Below are 23,222 nucleotides of genomic sequence, written 5' to 3'. Positions count from 1 at the left end.
CTAATGCGCTATTTGACGCAACCACAAGCCTCAGATATAAAGGAGCGCCTAGTAAATTTCAACGCCTCCGCTTTATTTGGTCATTTTTGACTTTACCACTTCAGGTTGGCAGAGGCTCTGGGGTGCCAAAACCTAAAAAACACCCCTAAAGGAACACCAATTAGAAAACGCAACAATTTTTAATGCACCATGGCCCTCAAATCCATTCCAGCCAAATCCAGGCTCCAAAAACCAAATGGCGCTCCTTCCCTTTGGAGGCTTACCCTGTACCCGCATGGCGCTTTATGTCCACATGTGGGGTATTTCCGTACTCAGTGGAAATTGCTCTACACATTTTGTGTTTTTTTTAATCTTTTAACGCCTTGTGAAAATGAAAAAATCAAGACAAGATCAATGATTTAGTGTAAAAATTAAACATTTTTTACACTAAATGTTGGTCTAGCCTTGATTTTTTTCCATTTCCACAAGGGGTTAAAAAAGAAAATGAATGCAAAAAAGTGAAGGGTAATTTCCCCTGAGTACGAAAATACCCCAAATGTGGACATAATGTGCCACATGGGCACAGGGCAAGCCACCAAAGGGACAGAGCGCCATTGAGAGGCTGGGATGGAGGATGGAGGCCAGGTTGCAATTACAAAGCTGCCAGGATAGTAGAAATCCCCCTTAAGTGATCCCATTCTGGAAACTACACCCCATAAGGAATCTAACAAGGGGTGCATTGAGCACATGGACCCCACTGGTGAAGGGCACATATGTAGAACATGTTCCGTGAAAATAAAGAATACCATTTTTTTTCATTTTCACGGCACAAATATGTCTGTCACCAGGGGGCCATATCCCCGCTGCCCCCCTTGTTAGATTCCTTATGGGGTGTAGTTTCCAGAATGGGGTCACTTGTGGGGGTTTTCTACTGTTCTGGCCGCACAGAGGCTTTGTAATTGCATCATGGCATCCTCTAATGGGAATGGCGGCCATACCTACTTAGCTGGGGAAAAGGGACAATTCTAATTTATTTGGGGTATTAGGCCAATTATTAGTTTATAAGGTTGAAAATGACAGGTGTCCATCAAATTCTATCTGTGTTGATCCAGAGGAAGGCAAAAAACCCTCGTGAGGCAGACGACAATAGCTTCATCACTGGGAAAAAAATCCTTCCCGACTCCATAATGGCGATCAGAATAATCCCTGGATCAACGTGACCCCTGAAATAGGAATAAGGGACAGAATTTAGAAAATGTAGAACCCCAGTGACGTGTGGTACGCCTTGAAGCGATCCAGTATGCAGAGGCCGGGGTGATCAGGACAGGTGTCACACTGGAAAATGGTGTCCTTCCTGATCCCCCTGTTACGCCACACTCTGCACTTCTTCTGGGGTCTCCTGTTTTCCAGTGTGGGGGACGTCACCTGGAAAATGTTTTCCTGGTGCGATACGGGGACCCACATATCCAAAAGCGCTGGGTCCGCTCCATGGCTGCTAAATATTAGGGCTTTATTACTGCTTCTGATATGTTCGGATCATGCCGCAAGCTACAGTAGCTCAGGCAGCGAGGGACCGGAAGAGGGGGGTGCTGGTAAAAAAGTTATCCCCGTACAGGTGGTAACCTTTATTCAGCAGTGGGAAGATCAGTTCCCGAACAATCTTCCCACTAACTCCGTGGATGGAGGGGGCATCTGGGGGCTGGATTTGTGTGTCCCTTCCCTCATACACTGTAAGGGTACGTGCAAACTGCGGAATGGTGAAGGATAACCCTTTGTGCATTCTGCAGCTGGCACCCGCTGGCGGACTGATACAGTCGCGCGTCTCCGCTCGAGTCACACTCCATTCTATGTAGGGTCAGATTCCGCCCTATGTCCAAAGAATGAACCTAAAAACACGCTGGGGGCCATCTTTATATGGGGACTAGTATATGGGGTATGTAAATGTGAAGTGGTGTAGTGTGAAACTTTATTTTGTGTAGTGCGGTGTAATGTAGTGTTTTTTAAGTTTTTTTTTTACTGTAAGAAAAAATATACCTACGCCAAGAAAGGAGCTGTTGATAAATGCCGCACTTATGTGCGGCACTTATCAACAGACAGTGGTGGTAAGATATAGGGGGAAAATAGGAGGAGTTGCTGATCAGCGGCGCACTTACGTGCAATGCTAATCAGCTCTCAGCGGCGTTAGGGCACATAAAAAGAAAAAAAAATTGAAAAAAAACAACAACTTTTTAACCCAATGCAACTGATCAGTAAATGTAATTCACTGATCAGCCGCTAGGGGGCAGTAGAGCGACGCTGCCAAAGACTTCCGAAGCCCGAAGAGCCGAAGATTTCCGAAGTTAGACGACGCTGGACCAGACCGAACCCGGAAGCGACGCGACAAAAACACGAGAACGCCGCCGATCGCCGATCCGGACGCCCAGATCAGGTGAGTATAGTGCACCTACACTATACACACCTGTTCTGCACCCCTCAGCTACCTAGCTGAGGGGTGCAGAACCCGGGGAAACAGATTTTTAACAGTTTGAAGGCCGTGATGGGCGATGGGCTATCTCGGCGATCGTGGGGGTGGCATCATTGTTTTCCGGGTCACCGGGTCACCGATGACCCAGAAAGCTGCATTTAGCTGCTATATGCTGATCTGTATTGATCAGCATATAGCAGCGATTGTCGGCACGGGGGGGGGTTTAATCACCCCCCGTGCCGACAAGCAGGGATGGCCTGCTATACATTATAGCAGGCCATCGGGCGTAAATGTACGTCCATTTGCGTTAAAGCCCACCCTGCGGGGAGGGGGGTACATTTACACCCGATGTTGTTAAGGGCTTAAATATATGTACAGATAGAGGAGACAATAGCAGCTCCCTGTGGAATAACCTCTTCACAGGTCACAGAGAGCGCTCAGTAATGTTTCACATTCATCTCAAGGGGACAGACTCCGTCTATTCTCGTCTGTATCCATGTGGAGTGGAGTCTAGTTGTAAAGTGTGTCACTAGATGCTGTTAAGAGCAGCCCAGGCAAGGTGGCTGCACCCATAACAATGTACAAAAAGTTGAAGTAGAAACTGATTAGAAAAAAAAAAAAAAAAGAACAATATTTTGTATCTGCCTCTATTCAGTAAAAAAAAATTTAGGTGGAACATCTCCCCTTTAAACCTGTTAGGATGCAGCCAATTTTTATTTTTAACCCCTAGACGACCCTGGATGTACCAGTACACCAGGGCCGCCTGTCACCGGACAACCAGACTCTATGTGTAAACCTTCAATCTGTGTAAACCTGCATATGGTTGTGTTCACACGGACCTATAGAATAATGGTATCATGTCAATTTTACCGTATAGTGCATTACAGGAGGGTTGAAAGTTGCCATCACAAAGTTCACCTGTTCCTGAAAAAATCAAGCCCTTACATGGCCCTGTAGAGAGAGAAATGAAAGTGCTAGAGCTCTTAGAAGGGGGGGGGGGGGGGGGAATGAAAGCACAAAAAAAAAATTGGTCATTTAGGTAATTTTTGTGCCGGGTAATGAAAGGGTTAAAGTGTTACTGACTAAACACGGGAATTCCGTCCAAAACAGAGAGTCACGGCTCAATTTGTCCATCAATCACACGACTGCCTTTCCTCTGCTAGCGGTCAGATGGTCCGGGATACACAGGACTTCCTGTTTTCTGACTGTTTCTTTTTTTGAGAAAAAAAAAGAGCCAGAAAACAGGAAGTGCCGTGTTCTCCATGATAACTTAAAAAAAAAAATAATGAATGTAATTTGTAAACTTGCTTTATATCACATCTACTGCAGATTTAGATTTTGAAAGTTATAAAGACGGTAACACTTTAACTCTGAATTTACTTCAAGCCAAAACACTCTTATTCTTCCATCTACAGAACCCAGTGTGTTTTTTTTTTTTTTCGTTAGATGTTAGCATTTTAAAAGAAAATTTATAAAAGCATTTTCAACCCCCGAAAAGAACTTTTAATTGCTTATCCAGTACATTGCAATACTATAGTATCACAGTGTACTGTCAGACCAGTGATTTCCTGATACACTTGTACACTTGAGGTTGTAATAGTAGTAGATTTCACATGGCAGCCGCTGAGTTTTGGGGTTTGGGAGTAAAGCAAGGAAACTAGTTGTTGTTCCAGACTTAGACTAGACAATGCTGAGATGAGTTGAATTAATTAAATAGTAAAAAACATTGTAAGTATTCTTAGGCTGTTTACACACAAAAGTCATAAGCTAATAATTTTACGGCTCATGAAAGGTCAAAATAAGGTCAATATAGAACTGGAAAAATGAAAAAATTCCTAGTAATTTCCATTCATTTAAAGGAGAAGTCCCACAAACTGTACAAATGGCAGGCAAGCGGGGGTGGGTGAGAAAATAACAAACAAGTGAACTTACCTATCCCCGGCCTCTGTAGAGTCGCTCACGGGTCCCGTTTAAAACAGCCAAGGTCTTGTAGCTCTGCTAGCGGCCACTCCCATGTCCCGTTCACATCAGCCAAGGTGTTGCAGCTCCGCTAGCTGCCGCTCCAGGGTCCTGTTCATCGCGGCCAGCTGTCATCTTCTGCAGGAAACCGGGTACATCACGGTGGGTGATTGCTCACCCAGCCAATCAGTGACTGGGGAGGACAGGGAAATAGATACGTGATAGATTGAACTGACAGTAGATGGTGCTGCCCCATCAGTGCATCATCTGTGAAATTGTTTTGAGCAGGAGAAGCTTTTTATGGCTACGCAAAATTTGACATCATTTTTTCATCATCAATTTTTCATCATTAGATGCAAGTGCCTTGATACATCTTGCCCAATTTATTGCACAATTAATGCCTGAGGCTGGGTTATCACTGCTTTTTTTGCAGTCCGTCCCCCCCCCCCCCCCTTCCTATTTAAAAAAAAAAAAAATTAAAAATTCTTTTTGCAACTTAATCCGTTTTTCCACCCATTGTTTATTATGGAAGTCAATAGAAAAACGCTTCAAACCAGAGGGACACAAATGCAGTCATTTTTTGTATCCACTTTTATCTATTATTTTGAGGGGGGGGGGCAGCTATAAAAGAAAAACGGACTACAAAAAGGTAGTGTGAACCCGGCCTAAAACAGCTTGGCTAAAAAGCTTTGATGGGGGTGGGGGGGGATTTAGTGCAAAAACTGGAAATTTGCATATAATAAATCTAACGAAAAAAGTAGTTACTGGAAAACCCCGCCCCCTCCCAGAGCAAACATTGGAAACCAGTGCAGGCGGCAGAGACTGATGGAAAATAGTGCAAAACCCTAAATAAATGTTGTACAGATTTTTATGAAGTCACAAAATCTCCTCCTTAGGCAAAAAACTCAATTCAATGCAAACTTAATAATATATGTCCCCCATGTGACTTCACGATTTCCATCAGTAGCTTCTCACTTAACTCGGCAGACAAAGCTGAATCCCAAATAAAAAGTTAAAAAATTAAGTAATTCTTGTGTCTATCACTCACTGCTACTGATTCCATAGGGGTATAATATGGCCTGAGGCTATAGTCGGGCCTGAGGGTATAGTCTGGCCTGTCACATTGGTTTCCTGCAGAAGTTGACAGCTGGTGGAGATGGACAGGACTCTGCAATGGCGCAATGGAGGCAGGAGGGACGGGGAAGATCACTTGTTTACTTTTGAGAGGGGGGGGGGGTAGTTTGAAAATTGCTGAATAAAAAACATCTGAGAAAATATAAAATGTTTCAAACAAAACAGCTAAACCCCTAGAACATATTGGCCTATAATTAAAAGAAAAAAAAGGAGAGAAAAAAATACACTTTTTCAAGGCTAGATATTTCTGTAAGGCAGTGGGGAGTTTATTGTTGGACAAATTTTTGCACAAAAAAAAAAAGGAAGAACAGCCGGGAGGAAGTTACAATACAGAGAGATATTGGGCAATAAGTGCAGGAAAGAGGTTACTGGTGAGCGACACCAGAGAAGCCTTGTGAGAAGCTGTCGGTGTGGAGGTGACAGCGTAGAGGGGCAGCCAGTGCCGCCAGGGATTATACTATACAAGGTGAGTTTGTGTTTGTTCATTTCCAATGTACAGTACAGTGGTGCCTTGGATTACGAGCATAATTCGTGCTTGTTATCCACATCCACTCTTAAACCAAAGCAAAATTTCCCATAAGAACTAATTGAAATGCAGAAAATTGGTTCCACACCCTAAATATAATATTTTTTATTCTGAAAAACATGTAAAACAAATGAAACAAACATTTAGAAACAGCCGAATATGTGATATTATAAGTTACTGTACAGTATAGCAATCAGCATAATGTGTATAATGTATAGTAACTGCATAAACCTGATAACACTGCAGCAGGTTGTAGATACAGGATGGAACCACAGATCCCCATAATGCAGCAGGCTAGACTAGAGAAGCAGGGCTGCTGTCAGAGGTCTGTGTGATCACATGACAGCAATGGTAAAGGGGTGTGTGTTCAGCATGGACCAATCAGGAAGTGAGAATCACACAGGTCTGCCGGAGGACAGTGACAGAAACTTTTCTATACAGCAGTGTGTATAGCTGAGTGTAAGTGCAGGCACATTATGGAGAGGATGGGAAACACAAGGACTGCAGGGAGCATGAAGGAATGAGCAAGGCAGATGTGGGCACATAAATGCAGCACTCTGTCCGGCAAGAGAGGGGTTACAGCTATTGAAAGATAGTCTATAGCCTGCTCCCATGATGCAAGCCCCAGCCTGAAGTGGATCTGCTATGATTTGGAAGGGGAGGGAGACTTCCTGGGTAAGAGTACAGTGCTGTAGACCCCGCTATACAGACCATGCCCCTCCACCACTCCACCTCCCACCCAGTACAGGGAGCTCTTACACCAAAGCAATGCTCTTAAACCAAGGTATTTCCAAAATATAGATTGACATGACATTCATATACAGTAGATAGATAGATCGATAGATAGTAGATGAATACTTTTAGCTGCTGTATGTCTTGCAGGAAGTGGTAGATTCTTTCCAGTCTGACACAGTGCTCTCTGCTGCCACCTCTCTCCATGTCAGGAACTGTCCAGAGCAGCAGCAAATCCCTATAGAAAACCTATCCTGCTCTGGACAGTTCCTGACATGGACATGTTTTTCACATTTATTGGAGTGCTACGGTCTTTTGTATAGTATAGGGTTTAGAGATAAGCGCTGTTTGAACATGCTCTAGTCTGATCATTCTGCCTTTGATTACCATTGGCTGAAGAAGTTGGATGCATCCATAAGGAGTCCTGGAAAACATGGATACAGCCTATGGCCTATGACTGTACAGTATACATGTTTTCCAGTTCTTTCTAGGACTGTATCCAATTTTTTCAGTCACCGGTATTCAAATGCCACACACTCGGGCTTGCTATTCGGGTCCAATATTGTAATCTGTATTTAGCGCCAGCTATTGCCTGTAGAAATATCAGTATAAAAATACTGTACATAGAAACAATAATTATAGTATAATATTAATCAGGGTAATATAGTGAATCCACATCAGGGATATGATGTAATAATAGTAATATAAAATCTTCTGCCAATTATTTTACTTCCAATTTATTGTCAAAGAACAATATGACAAGTCAAATCTGATTTGTTCCATAGAATCTACAATCCATACTGATCTGAGCCGAGGATCCATCTCAGTATCAGGATGGGGCAGATAAAGCCCAGCAGCATGTGGGTCAGGCTTGTGGTTATCCTCCCTCTCGTATGGAAAGGTAAGTACAATATACTGATATCCCGGTGATAGTTCTATTTTGCTTTTGAGTAATGTAGATGGGGGGGGAAAGGGGGAGGGAGCTCCAGTACACAGGGCAGGTCTATGTTTGATGTAAGGGTTAAGGCTATGTTCACACTACGTAAAAGTACGGCCCTTGTTGCAATCGTACTTTATGAGGTGTGGACATAGCCTTACCTTCTGTGGGATCCCGGCCAGAGCGTATACACATCGTATATGCTCCAGCCGGGATCCCGTACGGGGCCGCAAATAACTGACATGTCAGTTTTCTGCGGCCGCAATTCAGTGAATTGCGAACGCAGAAAGAACCTTTCAGCTCACACAATGAAGCGAGAGGCTCCGGCTGCTTGCTTCATTATGTGCTGCGGGAGGTTCTGATGCAGGCACGAGCTGATGCGCCCACATCTGAACACTCCGACCGGAAAGATCACCCGGGGTCACAGAACGGCCGGTCTCTTACTGAATGTGAACATAGCCTAAAGATGCAAGTGTTATATGGAGGATTAAAGCTCATATTGTAAATACGTGAGTATAGAGAATTGTAGAAAAGGAAAAGTTCTTTATTGTAAGGGTTTTTTTTACATTATGTAAGATGCCATCTTGAAAATAAAAATATCTCATACGTCATGGTGCCGTTAGGGGAGTTAAGAGAGAGGGGCCCACTGCTTTCTGCAGCCCAGGAAGGCGGCTATCGCCGCGCCTGCTAAAAAGGACATTCAAATGCAGCTGTCAAACATGACAGCTGCATTTAAATGCCCTCCATAGCCTCTCCTTCGTGGTCTAGTGGGGGAGGTGAGGATCCCTCTCTTCTTATCCGGCCGGGCCTCAGCCTCGGAATGACGCTGGTCCCGACTCGGTATTCTATAGATCTGGTCCAATGGATTAGTGCTCTATAATATACACAGCATTGATCTCAACAAGAGATGAGTACTGTGTATACAAAAGTACCCCAGAAGGCTTCTAATTAATGTGAAAGGTTTTTTTTATATTTTTATTAATAAAAAATCCCCTCCCTTAAAGTCAAAATCACCCCCTTTTTCCCATTTAATAAATAAAAATAAATAAATAAAATAAACATATTTGGTATTGACGCGTGCGTAATCGCCGATACTATTAATTTATCCCATTCCTGATCTCGCAGAGTAAAGTTGTAAGCACGAAAAAAATTCCAAAGTGCAAAATTGTGCATTTTTTGTCGCATCAAATCCAGAAAAAATTTAATAAAAAGTGATTGAAAAGTCGGAAAAAACGCAAACAAGGTATGGTTAGAAAGAAAAGATCATGGGGCAACAAATGGCACCTCAAATAGTCCCATAGACCAAAGGATAAAAGCGCTATAAGCATGGTCATAAAGCAATTTTCAAAATTTTTCAAAAGCCATCAAATAAAATAAAAGTTATGCAAGTAACATATCGTTGTAATCATAACAACTTGAGGAACATATATAACACGTCAGTTTTACCACAGGGCAGATGGCGTAAACACAACACCCCCTCCCCCCCCCCCCCCACACACACACACACACACAATTATTTTAAAAAAAATGCATTTTATTTTCAATTCCACCATACGTATATTTTTTTTAATGGTTTTGCAGCTTGTTTTTATACAAAAATTAAGTCTGACATTGCAAAGTACAATTAGTGACGCAAAAAATGAGGGCCAATGTGGGTCTGTAGGTGAAAAAATAACAAGCGCTTTGGCCTTTTAAACACAAGGAGGAAAAAAACGAAAGTGCAAAAATGAAAATTGGCTCAGTCCTTAAGGGGTTAAGGAACGGCGGCTGAAGACTGGGGGACCTCACAATGAGCGGCTGCACTCTAGACCAAAATCCCATAGAAAGCCTATGGGATCAGCCAAATTGTTGTGTAGAGGCTCGTAACTCAGCACCCAAGAACCTCAATGACCTGAGGGCCGCCCTTCAAGAAGAGAGGGGTGCCATGCCTCAGCAGACTATAAGATGACTTGTGATCAGCAGGAGACATCATTGTCAAGCTGTAATTGATGCTCAAGGGCACATGACAAGTTATAGAGACAGCGACATGTTGGGATATACGCACCACTGTGGTCAGCCTTTGTTTCAGTAAATTGTATGAGATGAGGAAATCATCAATACTGCTTATACTTAATACCCCATGATATAATATCACTGGACGGGGAACTTTTTAGGTTTTCTATAAATTTCCCCTGCAAGCCAAGTATTCCAAAGTTTTTGTAAGAAGTGTATAATTCTCTAGCATAGAGGATAAGGAGCACCAAAGGATAGATTGTAATGGGTTCTCCATTCTAGTATTTGCCACACCTATAAGGAGAGAAGGGCTTTCCTTGATATCTCCCACAATGCTGGCAGCCATCAGTTCTGCTCAGTGTGAATCAATTTTCATCAGTGAACAGCCGTGAGGCCCACTGGTCCCTTGTCCATGCTCCCTGGCCCATTCAAGATGAGGACATCTGTGCCTGGTGGTGTGATCAGGTACCTTGCAGATCATTTACCAAACAGAACAGTCTCATGTAAATGGTTTTTAATGGTCTGACGTAACCAGGGGCGTAGCTAGGATTCACGCGGCCCCATAGCAAAACATTTTAAAGGGCCCCCCTCCCCTATGCACAACACAAAGCACTGCATATGTATGTATAGATAGATAGATAGATAGATAGATAGATAGATAGATAGATAGATAGATAGATAGATAGATAGATAGGAACAAGGCGGCACTCCAAAAGTAAGTGAATAAAAGTGGTTTTGTTTATTCACCCAACATGCAATGTTTCAATCTTCTCAATGAGATCTTTGTCAAGCTATGTGATGTGGCCAAAAGATAAAATCTCTTGTGGCCAGAGGCAGAATCCTGGCTGCAGCCACAAGAGTGACTGGCAGAGCAGAGAGCCAATGGCTGCTTGCTCTGTCAGTCCACTGTTTTTACCTATAAGGCCCCATTTGGAGCCCTTATGGTTAAATAGATAGGTGCATGAGCAGACTACCTTCTGCTTAACCCCTTATGTACTGCAGTGTGTGAGTGACTGAATGTTCAGAAGACAAGAATATATCTGCTTTATTGCTTGTGCCCTGATAACCCCTGACCTCTTCCTACTTGATGGCACAGCTGGAGAACAGAGGTCAGAAGTTATCAGAGGATCATTCTGCTTGCTAACCCAATTTTTGTGTTGCAGCATGAAAGTAAACACTGGGTCCCTTACACACTGCAGTACATAAGGGGTTAAGCAGAAGGACACATGCTCTCACCTTCTCCTCCCGCACGGGCCCCATAGCAACTGCCTACCCTGCCTCTATGGTAGCTACGCCACTGGACGTAACTCTTTGTTCACAATGAAGTTGTCATCAGTATAGTACCTAGCCAAAGGATGTCCACTTTTATGCCTTTCTGTGACTCTTCCAGTCTCTGTATCTTTTTTTGGGAAGGTCACATTAAGTTCACCTGTAAAGATTACACTGCATTTTGGGTTAAGGATTTGTTCACGAAGGCCTTTTTAGTGGACGTCTGCCATTTAACGGAAAATGACGGCCATTATGTGGTGTTAAATAACGACTGTCCAATCTAACCGTCATTTTGACGGTGGGTGAACATAGATTCATCCATCTGCAAGCCAAATGTCCCTAATTTTTTTGTAAGTAATGTATATTCATTAAGATTATGTTGAGATTTATAGAATTTTAAAAGAATAGATATAGATTAAAAACACAAATTTTGTAAACTTTTTGGGACTTATGCTACCTGTGATACTTGATATGTAATCAGTTCCATCCTTTATCTTTCTACAGGTATCACATGTCTCGCTGGCTATTCTATCCAAGTGTCTCCCAGTGTCAGTGTCCAGGAGGGTCTCTGTGTCACCATTCCTTGTACCTTTACTGCTAATAATACAAATACATTCAGGGATTCATTTGGATACTGGAGACGGCCACCTCTCCATACAGGTGATATTGTGGCCACTAATGATAAATCCAGTGATGTGAAGAAACCAAACTTCCATCTGAGGGGAAATCCGGATACTGGAGACTGCACCCTGACCATAACTGATGCCGGGAGAGAAGATGAGGGGAAATATTTCTTTAGATTTGAAGGAAGCAAATACAGTTCAGTGAAATATAGTTATTACAGAGAAGTAACAACCACTATTACAGTGACTGGTAAGTGTGAGTGATGTGCAGGATCCTGCAAAACTGATATCTGATATCACTGGGCTCTATATGTGCTATATGTGACTGCTGTATATACATGTGCTATATGTGACTGGGCTATACATCTCATATATCATTAATAGAAGGTATAAGAAGGCTCAGAACTTGAAAATTTGGTTCGACCCAAAACAGGTCTCAAGTAACCATAGAGAAATGGCTTAAAACATGTGTTTAACAGTATTTTACACTCCAAAATGCCTCGCAACACTCTTTTGGCTAATCTAAGAGTGTTTTAAGTACTGTGAAGCTCTTCTAAAGCAAAATAATCCTTAGCTCTCCCCGCCTGTATAATTCTGTCCCTTGCTGAGTGCTACGGCTGCTGACTCTGATGGTGATGAGACAATGAGCTGAGACTCGGCTGCCTTGTCACTTAAAACGCTTCAGCCGGGGAGGCATGGCTGGAAGCCGTCGGGACCAGACGTGTGTACTGCGAGCTCCCGTCTCAGCGACTGAAACTACGACCTACAGCACCCAAAATCTACTTCTTTGGAATACTCTTGCTGGATTTACTTCTTGGACTCCTATCAGCAGCAGAAAATGCACAGACGAGCGCCCAAGATACCTTATGTGACTCCGCTCAGAGCCTCCTCGGAACCGGCTGCTGGCAAAGATGGCGACGCCTACGCAGTTACAAAAGACCCAAGCTACCCCTGCACTACGCCAGCAGAAACGACAAGACGAGATCCTTACTCGCCTGTGGCTGGTCCGATGATGAGCCCACTTTGTTACACTGCTTCTTGACCGAAAATTCTGCATGTATCACCTTTTATCCGACTCTCTGGAGGATCGAGAGGAGTGCAAGAGACCTATAAACCCCAGCTACAGCCGACTCGGAGACCCGAGCCGCTTGAATCTACATTACAGTCCAGGTCCTCTTCTGTAGCTTCCTCATCGCAGCAGCAGTCGGAGAAGGGGGGAGACTATCCAAAACCTTTACAGCCTACATCCTCGGGTCACTCTGCGCCCTATACAAGCAACCCCGCACTGACAACCCCTGCTCCTATTAACCCTGTAATTCCTGCTGGTACCGCAGCTGCATCTACTACTGAAACCATTGACTGGCAGGACAAGGACTGCTTGGATGCTATACCATTTGAAGACACACCAATTACTTCTGCTTCGTTAAAACGAGTCCTCCTACCTTTCAGGCACTCTAGCTTGCGGAGCTTGCATTTGGCCTCCGCTGGCATTGAGCAAGTTGTGGACGCAGAGGAATCCCGGGTTCAACAGGTAGAACTTAAAGTGACTGATATGGCTGACGCCTGAACCTCCCTGTCTAACTCTTGTCCTGGAAGCGGAGAATATGCAATTAAAGAGCAATCTAACAATTCTAGAAGACCGATCCAGGTTAAATAATATTAAAGTAAGGGGCATAGCGGAGGATGTTTCTGTGGCTGACCTACCAGGTTATGTGCAACGCTTCTTTAAAATTATGCTTCCAGACTGCTCCTGGAGAGACTTGGAGATAGACTGGGTGCGCAGGCTCCCCAGACACAGGAACATACCAAGGGACAGTCCCAGGGACACCATAGTTCGTGTTCATCATTTGCATGTTAGGTCTGCACTACTAGCGCCCTGAGGGAGAAAGTACCCATGCCTGCCCAGTATAAAATCATCTCAGTTTTCTTGGACCTCTCTGCTGCTACCATGCGATGGCGAAAAACTCAATCTACAATCACTACTGTTTTGAGAGAGAGACATATAGCCTATACTTGGAGGTCTCCTATGTGACTGTGAATTCATCATGGGCGATCCGGGCCATCGAGAAAGGCATTAACTTGCTTCGCTCTTACCCACCACTAATCACTACCCTCTGGCCCTTGACTGTCTTTGGAACTCATTCCTTCCAGCAGGACGTTTAACACAATCCTCGCAACTACTCGGTGCGGGTATTTTGCTGACTCACTACAGTCTGACTACATCTGATCTGACCCGAGATGCGGCATCAGCTGAACACTGTGCCCTCACCAGTTTTTACTGCTTATACATATTAGCAGTTTCTTGTTGGCGCTGACAGCGCCTTTGTTGTTATTTGTTGTTCTCTGAATGTTGCTATTAAGGCTGGGTTCACACTGCGTTTTTACAATCCGTTTTTTTTTGCAAAAAACGGATGAAAAAAACAAATGCATTTGTGTGCATCTGTTTTGATCCGTTTTTCCATTGACTTCCATTGTAAAAAAAAAAAAACGGATCCGTTTTGATTGTTTTTTTTTTTTTTTACAATGGAAGTCAATGGAAAAACGGATAAAAACGGATGCACATAAATGCATCCTTTTTTTTCATCAGTTTTTCATCCGTTTTTTTTCAAAAAACGCAGTGCAAACCTATCCTTACTGCTACGCCACTTTGCCCATTTTCTAGGTTACTCATCCGCGACTGGTGCCTTGAGTTGGACTATACCTCTAAGCTACCTATGATCCTGTGTCAGTTACTGGTCATCTCCTCTACTCCAGCTACTGCCTGATCTATGATATCTCACTCCCAATGTTTGACTGAATGGTATCTATGCTTGTCTGTTACGTATGTTCCAGCGACTGTACTTCTACATATGAGTGTATTCCCATTCACTCACCTGGTATATGCGCATTGTACTACATATATTGTTTTAGTGTTTTTCTTGTACTTGCTACTCGATCTGTACTCGGTCAGTTGTATTGCCTTCTCTGTTGCTGTGCACACTGTAATCTTCCTAAAAATAGCCACTGTCAAGATGGCCGCCAGCTTCTATATGGCCTGTGACAGTAATGTATGTGCCTCCAGATGGCTATGGGGCTTTCCTGCTGCTGCCAGTTGCAATGATCATGTTATTTCCTCTTCTTTTTCCTGGTTTCTTGCTCTGCAATGTAGCCAGCGCCATTTTACCAAGGTTTGCCAAGGCGAGCCTGAAAAAGTTTTGGTTCCATCCAAATCCAAGCCTAACCTTAGGGTTCAGGTAACACTCGGATTTGGGTGTCCTTGCTTAGGCATCTCTAATTAGAACCTCATGAAGCAGAAGTGATGATCTGCAGGGCTGGACTTTACAGAAAATATATTTATTCTGTCTGTAGCTCTAAAGATTGATATGTCTACATGTGTTCCAGCTACAAACAACCTGACTAATCTTATTCTGCAGTCATACAATAAAGGAATATTCAGAAATCTAGAAAAGAATAAAGAAACACTAATCCTATTCCTATAAATGCCCAGTTTGGAAATACTTCAAAATGCAGTAAAAAATTAATTTCTAAAATGATAATGAAATGTTAAAAATCTGTTTTTAATTGAACTAAGAAAGAACAAAAATATAATTCTTGAATCCTTTATGTAATCACAAAATGTTTCCATTTGCTTTTATTCCATGTGCATGCCATGCTTGGCTTGGCAGCAGCTGCCTGGCATTAGTTACCCCAGATAGTCCAGTCTTTACGTTATTACTACACAGCAGAATAAACATTAGAAAGATCTTCATACAGTATTTTCCTTTTATATTGTTTATTTATATCTTTGTGACCAATCGTATAAAACCTTACAGAATAACAACGTGGACTTATTGCTGCTGGGATGATTAATTGACATAAGTCTTTATTACATCTTATATCTCACTGGTTCTTCATCCTGTAGATCTCACAGAAGAACCAGTCATCTCAGATCTTGGGACAGTGACTGCTGGTATAGATAAGACAGTGACCTGCTCTCCTCCTGGGAACTGCTCTGCCACATCCTTAGTTATCCAATGGAAGAAGAGCGATGTGTCCGGCATCTGGAAGAATACACCTACTATAACATTTACCCCATCTCTAGATGATCACCAGAAAACCCTCACATGTGAGATGATAACCTCCAAGGGGAAGACAACTAAGAAAACCATTCTTCTTGATGTCTGCTGTAAGTAAATATTATATTTATAGATATGAGCCTTCAGGGAGGACAAACAAAGTACCAAATGGTCCTCTAGTCCTCTACAGTGGTTCTCAATTCCAGTCCTCATGGCCCACCAACAGGTCCTGTTTTAAGGCTATCCCATACAGAGATACCTGTGATAATACCTGATGCACCGAGTATAATTATAACACCTGTAAAATACTAAGGAAATCCTCAAAACATCAACTGTTGGTGGCCATGAGGACTGGAATTGAGAACCACTGCTCTAATAGGTCTAGACTCTTAGGGGGAGATTTATCAAAGGGTGTAAAATTTAGACTGGTGCAAACTGCCCACAGCAACCAATCACAGCTCAGCTTTCCTTTCAGCACTGCCTAAAGCTGAGCGGTAATTGGTTGCTGTGGGTAGTTTGCACCAGTCTAAATTTTACACCCTTTGATAAATTTCCCCCTTATGGTATATGTACACTGAGGAAAACACACAGAGGACTAGTGGCGGATTTCGCCGCTTGTCCCAGCGCACTGCCCGTGGAACCCATACATTCTTTGGGCAGAGGGCGGAAGTAGGAGAGTGAAGTAGGAGTATAGAGCAGACTCTATGCACAGATCGAAGATCCCACAGGATGAAGGTAAGTGGCTTACCCCCGCTTGATGGTACAAGTCCTTGTCCTGTCACCGACTACCTTAAACGCTGCGATCGCAATGCATCGCTGCATTTAAGGGGGTTAATGAAAGGCAGCTGCTTGATAGCTCTGGAGCCGGCCACACTGATGTGAGTGGGACAGTCCACATTGGAGCGGTCCCACACACATTTAAAGCCCCTTCAGTCTAGGAACTTATATATACGAATTATGGACGTAAAGGGATTAAGGTACATCAGACACTATCAAAGTACAAAAATATAAGCAGAGAACATATCTCAAATCTCAAAAGCCCTTCTATGGTGGGCCAGGGGGATCACTACCAAATCAAATCACAAACCCCTGAGGCACAATACCTGCCAGTGAAAAACTCCTCATGTAGATCATGCCTAAATTATAACTTCAATTAAAATATAATATATAAAGAACAAAAAAAGTTTGAGAACACAGTCCTCCTTGTGTGTTTCTGACTAGTCTAATAATTCAAGGCTTCTCCCTAAGTCTCACATATACATAGACACACAAGGAATGACTGCTGTTTAAAATGAAAAGGGGCTTTTTTAACAACAGTCATTCCTTGTGTATCTATATACAGTACGTGAGTCTTAGGGACAAGGCACTGAAATATGCAAAAGAAGAGCCCGTGGAGCCTCATCAAAGAGTCTCGAAACACAGGACTAGCCAGATATCCCTCCGGTAAGGACCCAGCCAAGGGGTGGCTCCTGTAAGGAAACCACCATATTGAGTGGCTCTATAAGTCAATGTAATGAAAAGGGAAATACCAAGGCCAGGTATCCATCCACAGACAGCTGTTTCAGGGTGTTACCCCTCTTCAGTGTGGAGCAGGATTCTGGTTAGGTGGGAGCAATGCCTAGTAGAGCCATAAGAGAAACAGTTCACTGATCTCAGGGAGACCAGCCAAATGATAACACCGCCGGCTGCTAGTGAAAATGGTCAATGCAGTGAAATCCTCATAGTGGTTTTGGTGGATTCCTTACAGGAGCCACCCCTTGGCTAGGGATATCTGGCTAGTCCTGTGTATCGAGACTCTTTGATGAGGCTCCACGGGCTCTTCTTTAGCATATTCATGTTTCCCAGGGGGCAATGCACCTAGGATTTCACTACATTGAGTGCTTTCACTAGCAGCCGGCGGTGTTATCGTTTTGGCTGGTCTCCCTGAGATCAGCGATCTGTTTCTCTTAAGGCACTGAAATGACCTCTAGCCTTAAATTATTAGACTAGTCAGACATGCAGGAGAAGTGTGTTCTCAAACTTTTTTTGTTCTCTATATATATATTAGTTTAATTGAAGCAATAAAGTTATATTTTATGAATGAGCTACATGAGGCTTTGTTTTTACCGCCAGGCCTTATGCCACAGGGTTTAGTCATTTTAGAACGTGTCCCTGTACCATGAAGTCAATGTGTTAATAATAATGATTATAACATACATATATTCTATGTTGCAGCTCCAACATCTGTTACAGTCACATGGGAGATCAATGGTAAGGCCATACTTATTCTACAAAGAGCCGATATTGACATGTCACCATGATAATGTTCTATACTAAACCATATCTATCTTCTAAGGGATATTTGCTAAATCATGTCCACCAGTTTTATTTTGCACATTTTTGTCCGAGCCTCACTTGTGAGTATTTTACCTTGCACGCGTCAATATGAAATAGATAATTGTGGATTAGCATTGATGGGGGTCTCATGTGTAGTGATGAGTCAACATGTTCATATGTACATACGAACATGGCGCTAATTGTTCATGTTCGCCGATTACAATCAATTTAGAACATATTCAAACTTGCAAACGTACCGAACTGTGTAACTTACGCTTTGCGCCTGATAATCTGTATGCATGTGCGTAGGCTGAAACCTATGCTTCTACTGTACGTTTATTATCTGTTCGTGAATGTACAGCGAACACAAACTGATCACGATCATTTTTTTAAATGTTTGTGTTCGGGACGTTCGCTCATCACTACTCAGACTTATAATGCCAGAAACTGGAGTAAATTATAGCTGAAATCTACAGCAGGTAATAGCTGGGATACATATTATTCCACAGTGTGTAGACCGATAGAGATACAGCAAACCTATTAGTCTGGAGAATTGTTATTGATGTTGTTGTCAAAATACCAGTTGGCTGCCAAGAGAAATTGTCAGAAATGAGGAATCTGTAAACCACAACTGGTGGAGACCGAGCCAAAAAAGAGAACAAGGGGATAATGGGGAAGAACAATGAGAGATAAGATAAAAAGGGAATGATGACATATTTCCATCAAAATATATTAAATAGACTGATAACAATAAGAAAGGATTCATATTCTCATATTAATCAGACCTTGTGGTATGTTCCCTGTATGGAATATACATGGAAGTTTCAAACAGAGAAAAAGTAGAGCATTTTTCTGCACTATGGAAGCACAGACACATATATGAAAGGTCTCATGTGTCTTCTTGTCTCAACAACATCTAAGAGTATCAGCAGTCTGAAACATGACTTACATTTCACAGATTCATTTTAAGGAGTTTAGATTTTTTTTTGTTTTTAATGTTGCTCAAACTTTTTTTTAAAAACATTTTGTCACTCTGAACTAGCACAAGGAATTATAAATTGACCCAATTTTTTTTCCATAAATGATATGTCAAATCAATGTATTCAACTCTATCTGCCAAAAAAAAAAAAGAGGAAAACAGAGACCCCAATTTATATATAGGATCCTGAACACGAACATAAAAAAAATAATAAAGATCAATTCGTGTTCACCGAACATTCACGAACAAATAACGAATGTACAGTAGAAGCGTCAGTTTTGGTCTACGCACATGCATAAAGATTATCTGGTGCAAAGTGTAAATTGCGCAGTTGCGTACGTTTCAGTCATGTTCGTACGAACATACGTACATTTACGAACATGTTCGCTCATCACTAGTCAGGATATGAAGAAGAATATTTTTTTGGGTTGAGGTAGAATTTAGATTGATATTATAGGTTATTAATACTTTTTTTTATTTTGTAGCTGTATACAGGGGTGTACATTGCTTGTTTGCCACAATTTTAGAGTTTCTAAAGCGTGGGCCCGGCTCTTTCTATCCATGTTCTCTATAGAAGCTGTATGGGATCTATGGTTCTTTCGTGGTGGTAAATCTACTTCATTTCTTCTCCAGGTCGTATAATAAACTTTCTTTTCCAGGAAAGAAAAAAAATAAAGCAGACAACAAAGACATCAAAGTGGTTGAAGGCTCAGAAATGATATTAACATGCTCAGTCCAAAGTATACGAACATTTAATGTGACCTGGACTGATTGGAGGAATAAAGTTCTTCAGGATGGGACTGAGAAAGAGCTAAAACTCAAACTAGAGAACATGACGATGAAGGACACTGGTACCTACACCTGCTCAGCACTGACTGACTGTGTGATAAATGGCACTAATATCACTATAAATGTACTATGTAAGTATGGTATTCTTTCAATATAATAACAGGAAATGTCGGTTTGTCTATCCATCCCATATTGGGCATCCAAACACCTGGACCATTTGGCCCTAAATTTGACATATAGGTCCAATAGCTGTCCGGTTTATTTTAATTTCAGTTTTGCTTTTGTAAACTAAAAATAGCAAAATGAAAACAAAAATATATTGTATTAGGTAAATACATAGTAAAACAACTGCCAGCATTAATGCAAGGGGATCACTATAATGCATTAATGCCGCCAGCTATTTCCCTATATACCTAATACAGCATATTTTCATTCTAGTTTTGCTATTTTTCATTTACAAAAGCAAAACTGAAATGCAAATATACTACAAATTTTATTTATAAATATACCCACAGTAATTGCTTTTTTACTAAATAGGGTAATTGCCGGTAAATTTATGAATGAAATTGCAAGGTACAATGTAGTAGCATGTGTACAACTAACTGATTGTGTAACAATTAGTCAATTAGCTTGTTACACAAGGGAACAATGTCCAATAAACTCTCTTTTACAGTTTAAGAAAAGAAACAGACAAAAACATACAGTATATACCAAGAGACTCATAATCATCAATTGCATGCGTTATTGTGGGACATTGTTTCACTTTCAAAAGACAACTGTGCATTGCTAAACAGGTCGTTTTAGAATAATTACTATTGCATCACAATTGTTTCTGTATTAGACCAACTGTGCCCTCTGGTATACTTGTTTATTATAGGAATTTCAGTTAGTGATTTTATGGAACTTTTGTAGTGTTACTATTAAAGTATATGACAGATATTTGAGTGGATTTTCGGACATACATACTTACTTAAAATTACTCACAGACATGCTTTGAGGGCTAAGCAATCTTGTGTTTTATTTTCAGTCTATTTTGTATGACTAGGGCGGTCATAGCTAACAAACCTTGGCAATTTATAGTGTGCTGCACCTACAGTGCCCTTTTTTGTTTCTGGCTTACTAATAGTGTAGTACTTGTGGTGCGGGGCCCTGATTAGTGAGTAGAGTGACTCCTAGAGTCTTGGGAGCACAGTGACCCGGCGGCGTATTTTTTATATGCTATCACTTGCATATTGATGCTTTTATGTTTTTTTTTATGTTTTTGTCTTTTTCTATTATTAAATCAAATTTTTTAACAGAGATAGGATTTGGAGGACTATCACTTTGTTCCTTTGTGTAATAAGATAATTGATTGTGTCAGTTGTACACATGCTGCTACATTGAGCCTAAATTTACAAGAAATTACCTTATTCAGTAAAAAGGTAATTGTTGCTGGAAAATGTATGAATGGAATTTGTAGTATATTTTCATACAGTTTTGCTACTGTATATGAAAAATAGCAAATCTAGGATGAAAATATGCTGTATTAAGTAATAAATAGATAGTAAAATAATTGGCAGCATTAATGCATTATAGAAATTCCCTTGCATTAATGGCGGCAGTTATTTCACCATATATTTACTTAATACGGTGCATTTCATTCTATTTTTACTATTTTCTATTTACAAAAACATAACTGAAATGAAAATATGCTTTTTTCACATAATATATGTTTTTGTTTTTTTTTTTCTGAATTTGCGAACTGAATTTTTAAAAAATGTTCACTCAGGTTCTGCAGCATAATCAAAACCCAAACACTCTGCCTTTCATCTACGGTGGCTGCAGAAACTAGATTCCCCCCCTAGGGCTGCCAGGAAAACATATAGCTTATAGCTGTATCCATGTTTTCCCTAAAGTGGCACATGGAAAACAGATCACTAATCTCGGGGAGACCAGCCAAAGATAACACTCGCTGCCATCTAAAGCTCTCATTACAGTGAAATTCTAGGTGCATTGCTCCCGGGGATATATGAATATGTAAAAAAAAACTAAGTCTCAAAATCCCTAGAGTGGCATCTAACTCCATCAGCCCCGGGGTCCTAGAGTAGGGGACCACCTCACTAATGTCCGTATGTGCTACTATGAGTGGGACTGATTTCATGTAGATTTACAGTACAGACTAAAAGTTTGGACACACCTTCTCATTCAAAGAGTTTTCTGTATTTTCATGTCTTTGAAAAATGTAGATTGCCATTGAAGGCATCAAAACTATGAATTAAGATGTGTGGAATTATAAAGTATACTTAACAAATAAAGTGTGAAACAATATTCTAGGTTCTTCAAAGTAGCCACCTTTTGCTTTGATTCCTGATTTGCACACTCTTGGCATTCTCCTGATGGGCTTCATGAGGTAGTCACCTGAAATGGTCTTCCATCAGTCTTGGAGAGGTTCCCAGAGATGCTTGGCACTTGTTGGCCCTTTTGCCATCACTCTGCGGTACAGCTCACCGCAAACTATCTGGATTGGGTTCAGGTCTGGTGACTATGGAGGCCAGGTCATCTGGCGTAGCACCCCATCACTCTCCTTCTTGGTCACATTGCCATTACACAGCTTGGGGTCATTGTCCTGTTAAAAAATAAATGATGGTCCAACTAAACACAAACCAAGTGAAATAACATGCCGCTACAGTCTCCAATTTTCATAGTCATGAAAATACAGAAAACTTTTGGAATAAGAAGGTGTGTCCAAACTTTTGGTCTGTACTGTACGTAAAACTTTAATGTCTTTTCTAAGTTGAAAAAAAAAATTATTAAAACATCAGGTTGCTGCAGGATGTTTGCAACAGCTGTTTCGCTTATCTAAGATTTCTCTAGGACACATCTGGAAGCTTAGGAAAGCGAAACAGCAAGTGCATTCATTCCATTACCTGAACGTGGTAAGTGGTGATTATGGTGAAAGCTGCAGAATAATTGTGGTGAGTACTAAAGACTAATTATGGTGAGTGCTACAGAGTGATCAAGGTGAGTGCTACAGACTGATCATGGTGAGTGCTACAAACTAATTGCTGTGAGTGTTGCAAACTGATCATGATGAGTGCTGCAGATTAACTGTGGTGAGTGCTGCAGACTGATCATGGTGAGTGCTACACATTGTAACATTCTTCATGGAGACTCTATGATGACTGTGTCTAAGTTGGGCCCCACTTGATGGAGAGGCATCTCTAACTGGAGGAATGTATAGCATGGTTGAATGGTTGGGACAGGTAAATAGATGGTCTCTAATGTGAGTATTTATGTAGTTACTAAAATACAGTATATTAAGACATAATAAATCATAAGAAAATAAAAAGAAGAAAAAATGGGAATATATCTTTTTTTTCCTACAGACCCACCAAGGAATATGGAAATCACCATTCAATCAGACAGTGGTAAAGTTTGATTTTTTATTATATTTTTTTTATGTGTAGATACTGTATAGTATATATAAAT

At 41.4% G+C, this 23,222-nt stretch overlaps 1 protein-coding gene across 1 annotated transcript in view; it reads left to right on the top strand.

Annotated features, from left to right (window-relative positions):
* The first annotated feature begins 5,932 nt into the window (after nt 1–5,932).
* The window catches only part of LOC138768814 (sialic acid-binding Ig-like lectin 13), a 32,287-nt gene continuing 14,997 nt past the window's right edge, over nt 5,933–23,222 (top strand). Inside the window, exons 1-7 of the mRNA XM_069946769.1 lie at nt 5,933–6,002; nt 7,580–7,695; nt 11,497–11,865; nt 15,517–15,780; nt 17,885–17,920; nt 19,625–19,885; nt 23,120–23,161. Of these exons, the coding sequence (XP_069802870.1) occupies nt 7,629–7,695; nt 11,497–11,865; nt 15,517–15,780; nt 17,885–17,920; nt 19,625–19,885; nt 23,120–23,161 (1,039 nt within the window). The 5' untranslated portion in view covers nt 5,933–6,002; nt 7,580–7,628. The remainder of the gene's footprint in view (nt 6,003–7,579; nt 7,696–11,496; nt 11,866–15,516; nt 15,781–17,884; nt 17,921–19,624; nt 19,886–23,119; nt 23,162–23,222) is intronic.

The sequence above is a fragment of the Dendropsophus ebraccatus genome, chromosome 12 (genome assembly GCF_027789765.1).
Source record: "Dendropsophus ebraccatus isolate aDenEbr1 chromosome 12, aDenEbr1.pat, whole genome shotgun sequence".
NCBI lineage: Eukaryota > Metazoa > Chordata > Amphibia > Anura > Hylidae > Dendropsophus > Dendropsophus ebraccatus.
Note: the sequence above shows the minus strand (reverse complement) of the source record. Positions and strands in the feature narration are given on the sequence as shown.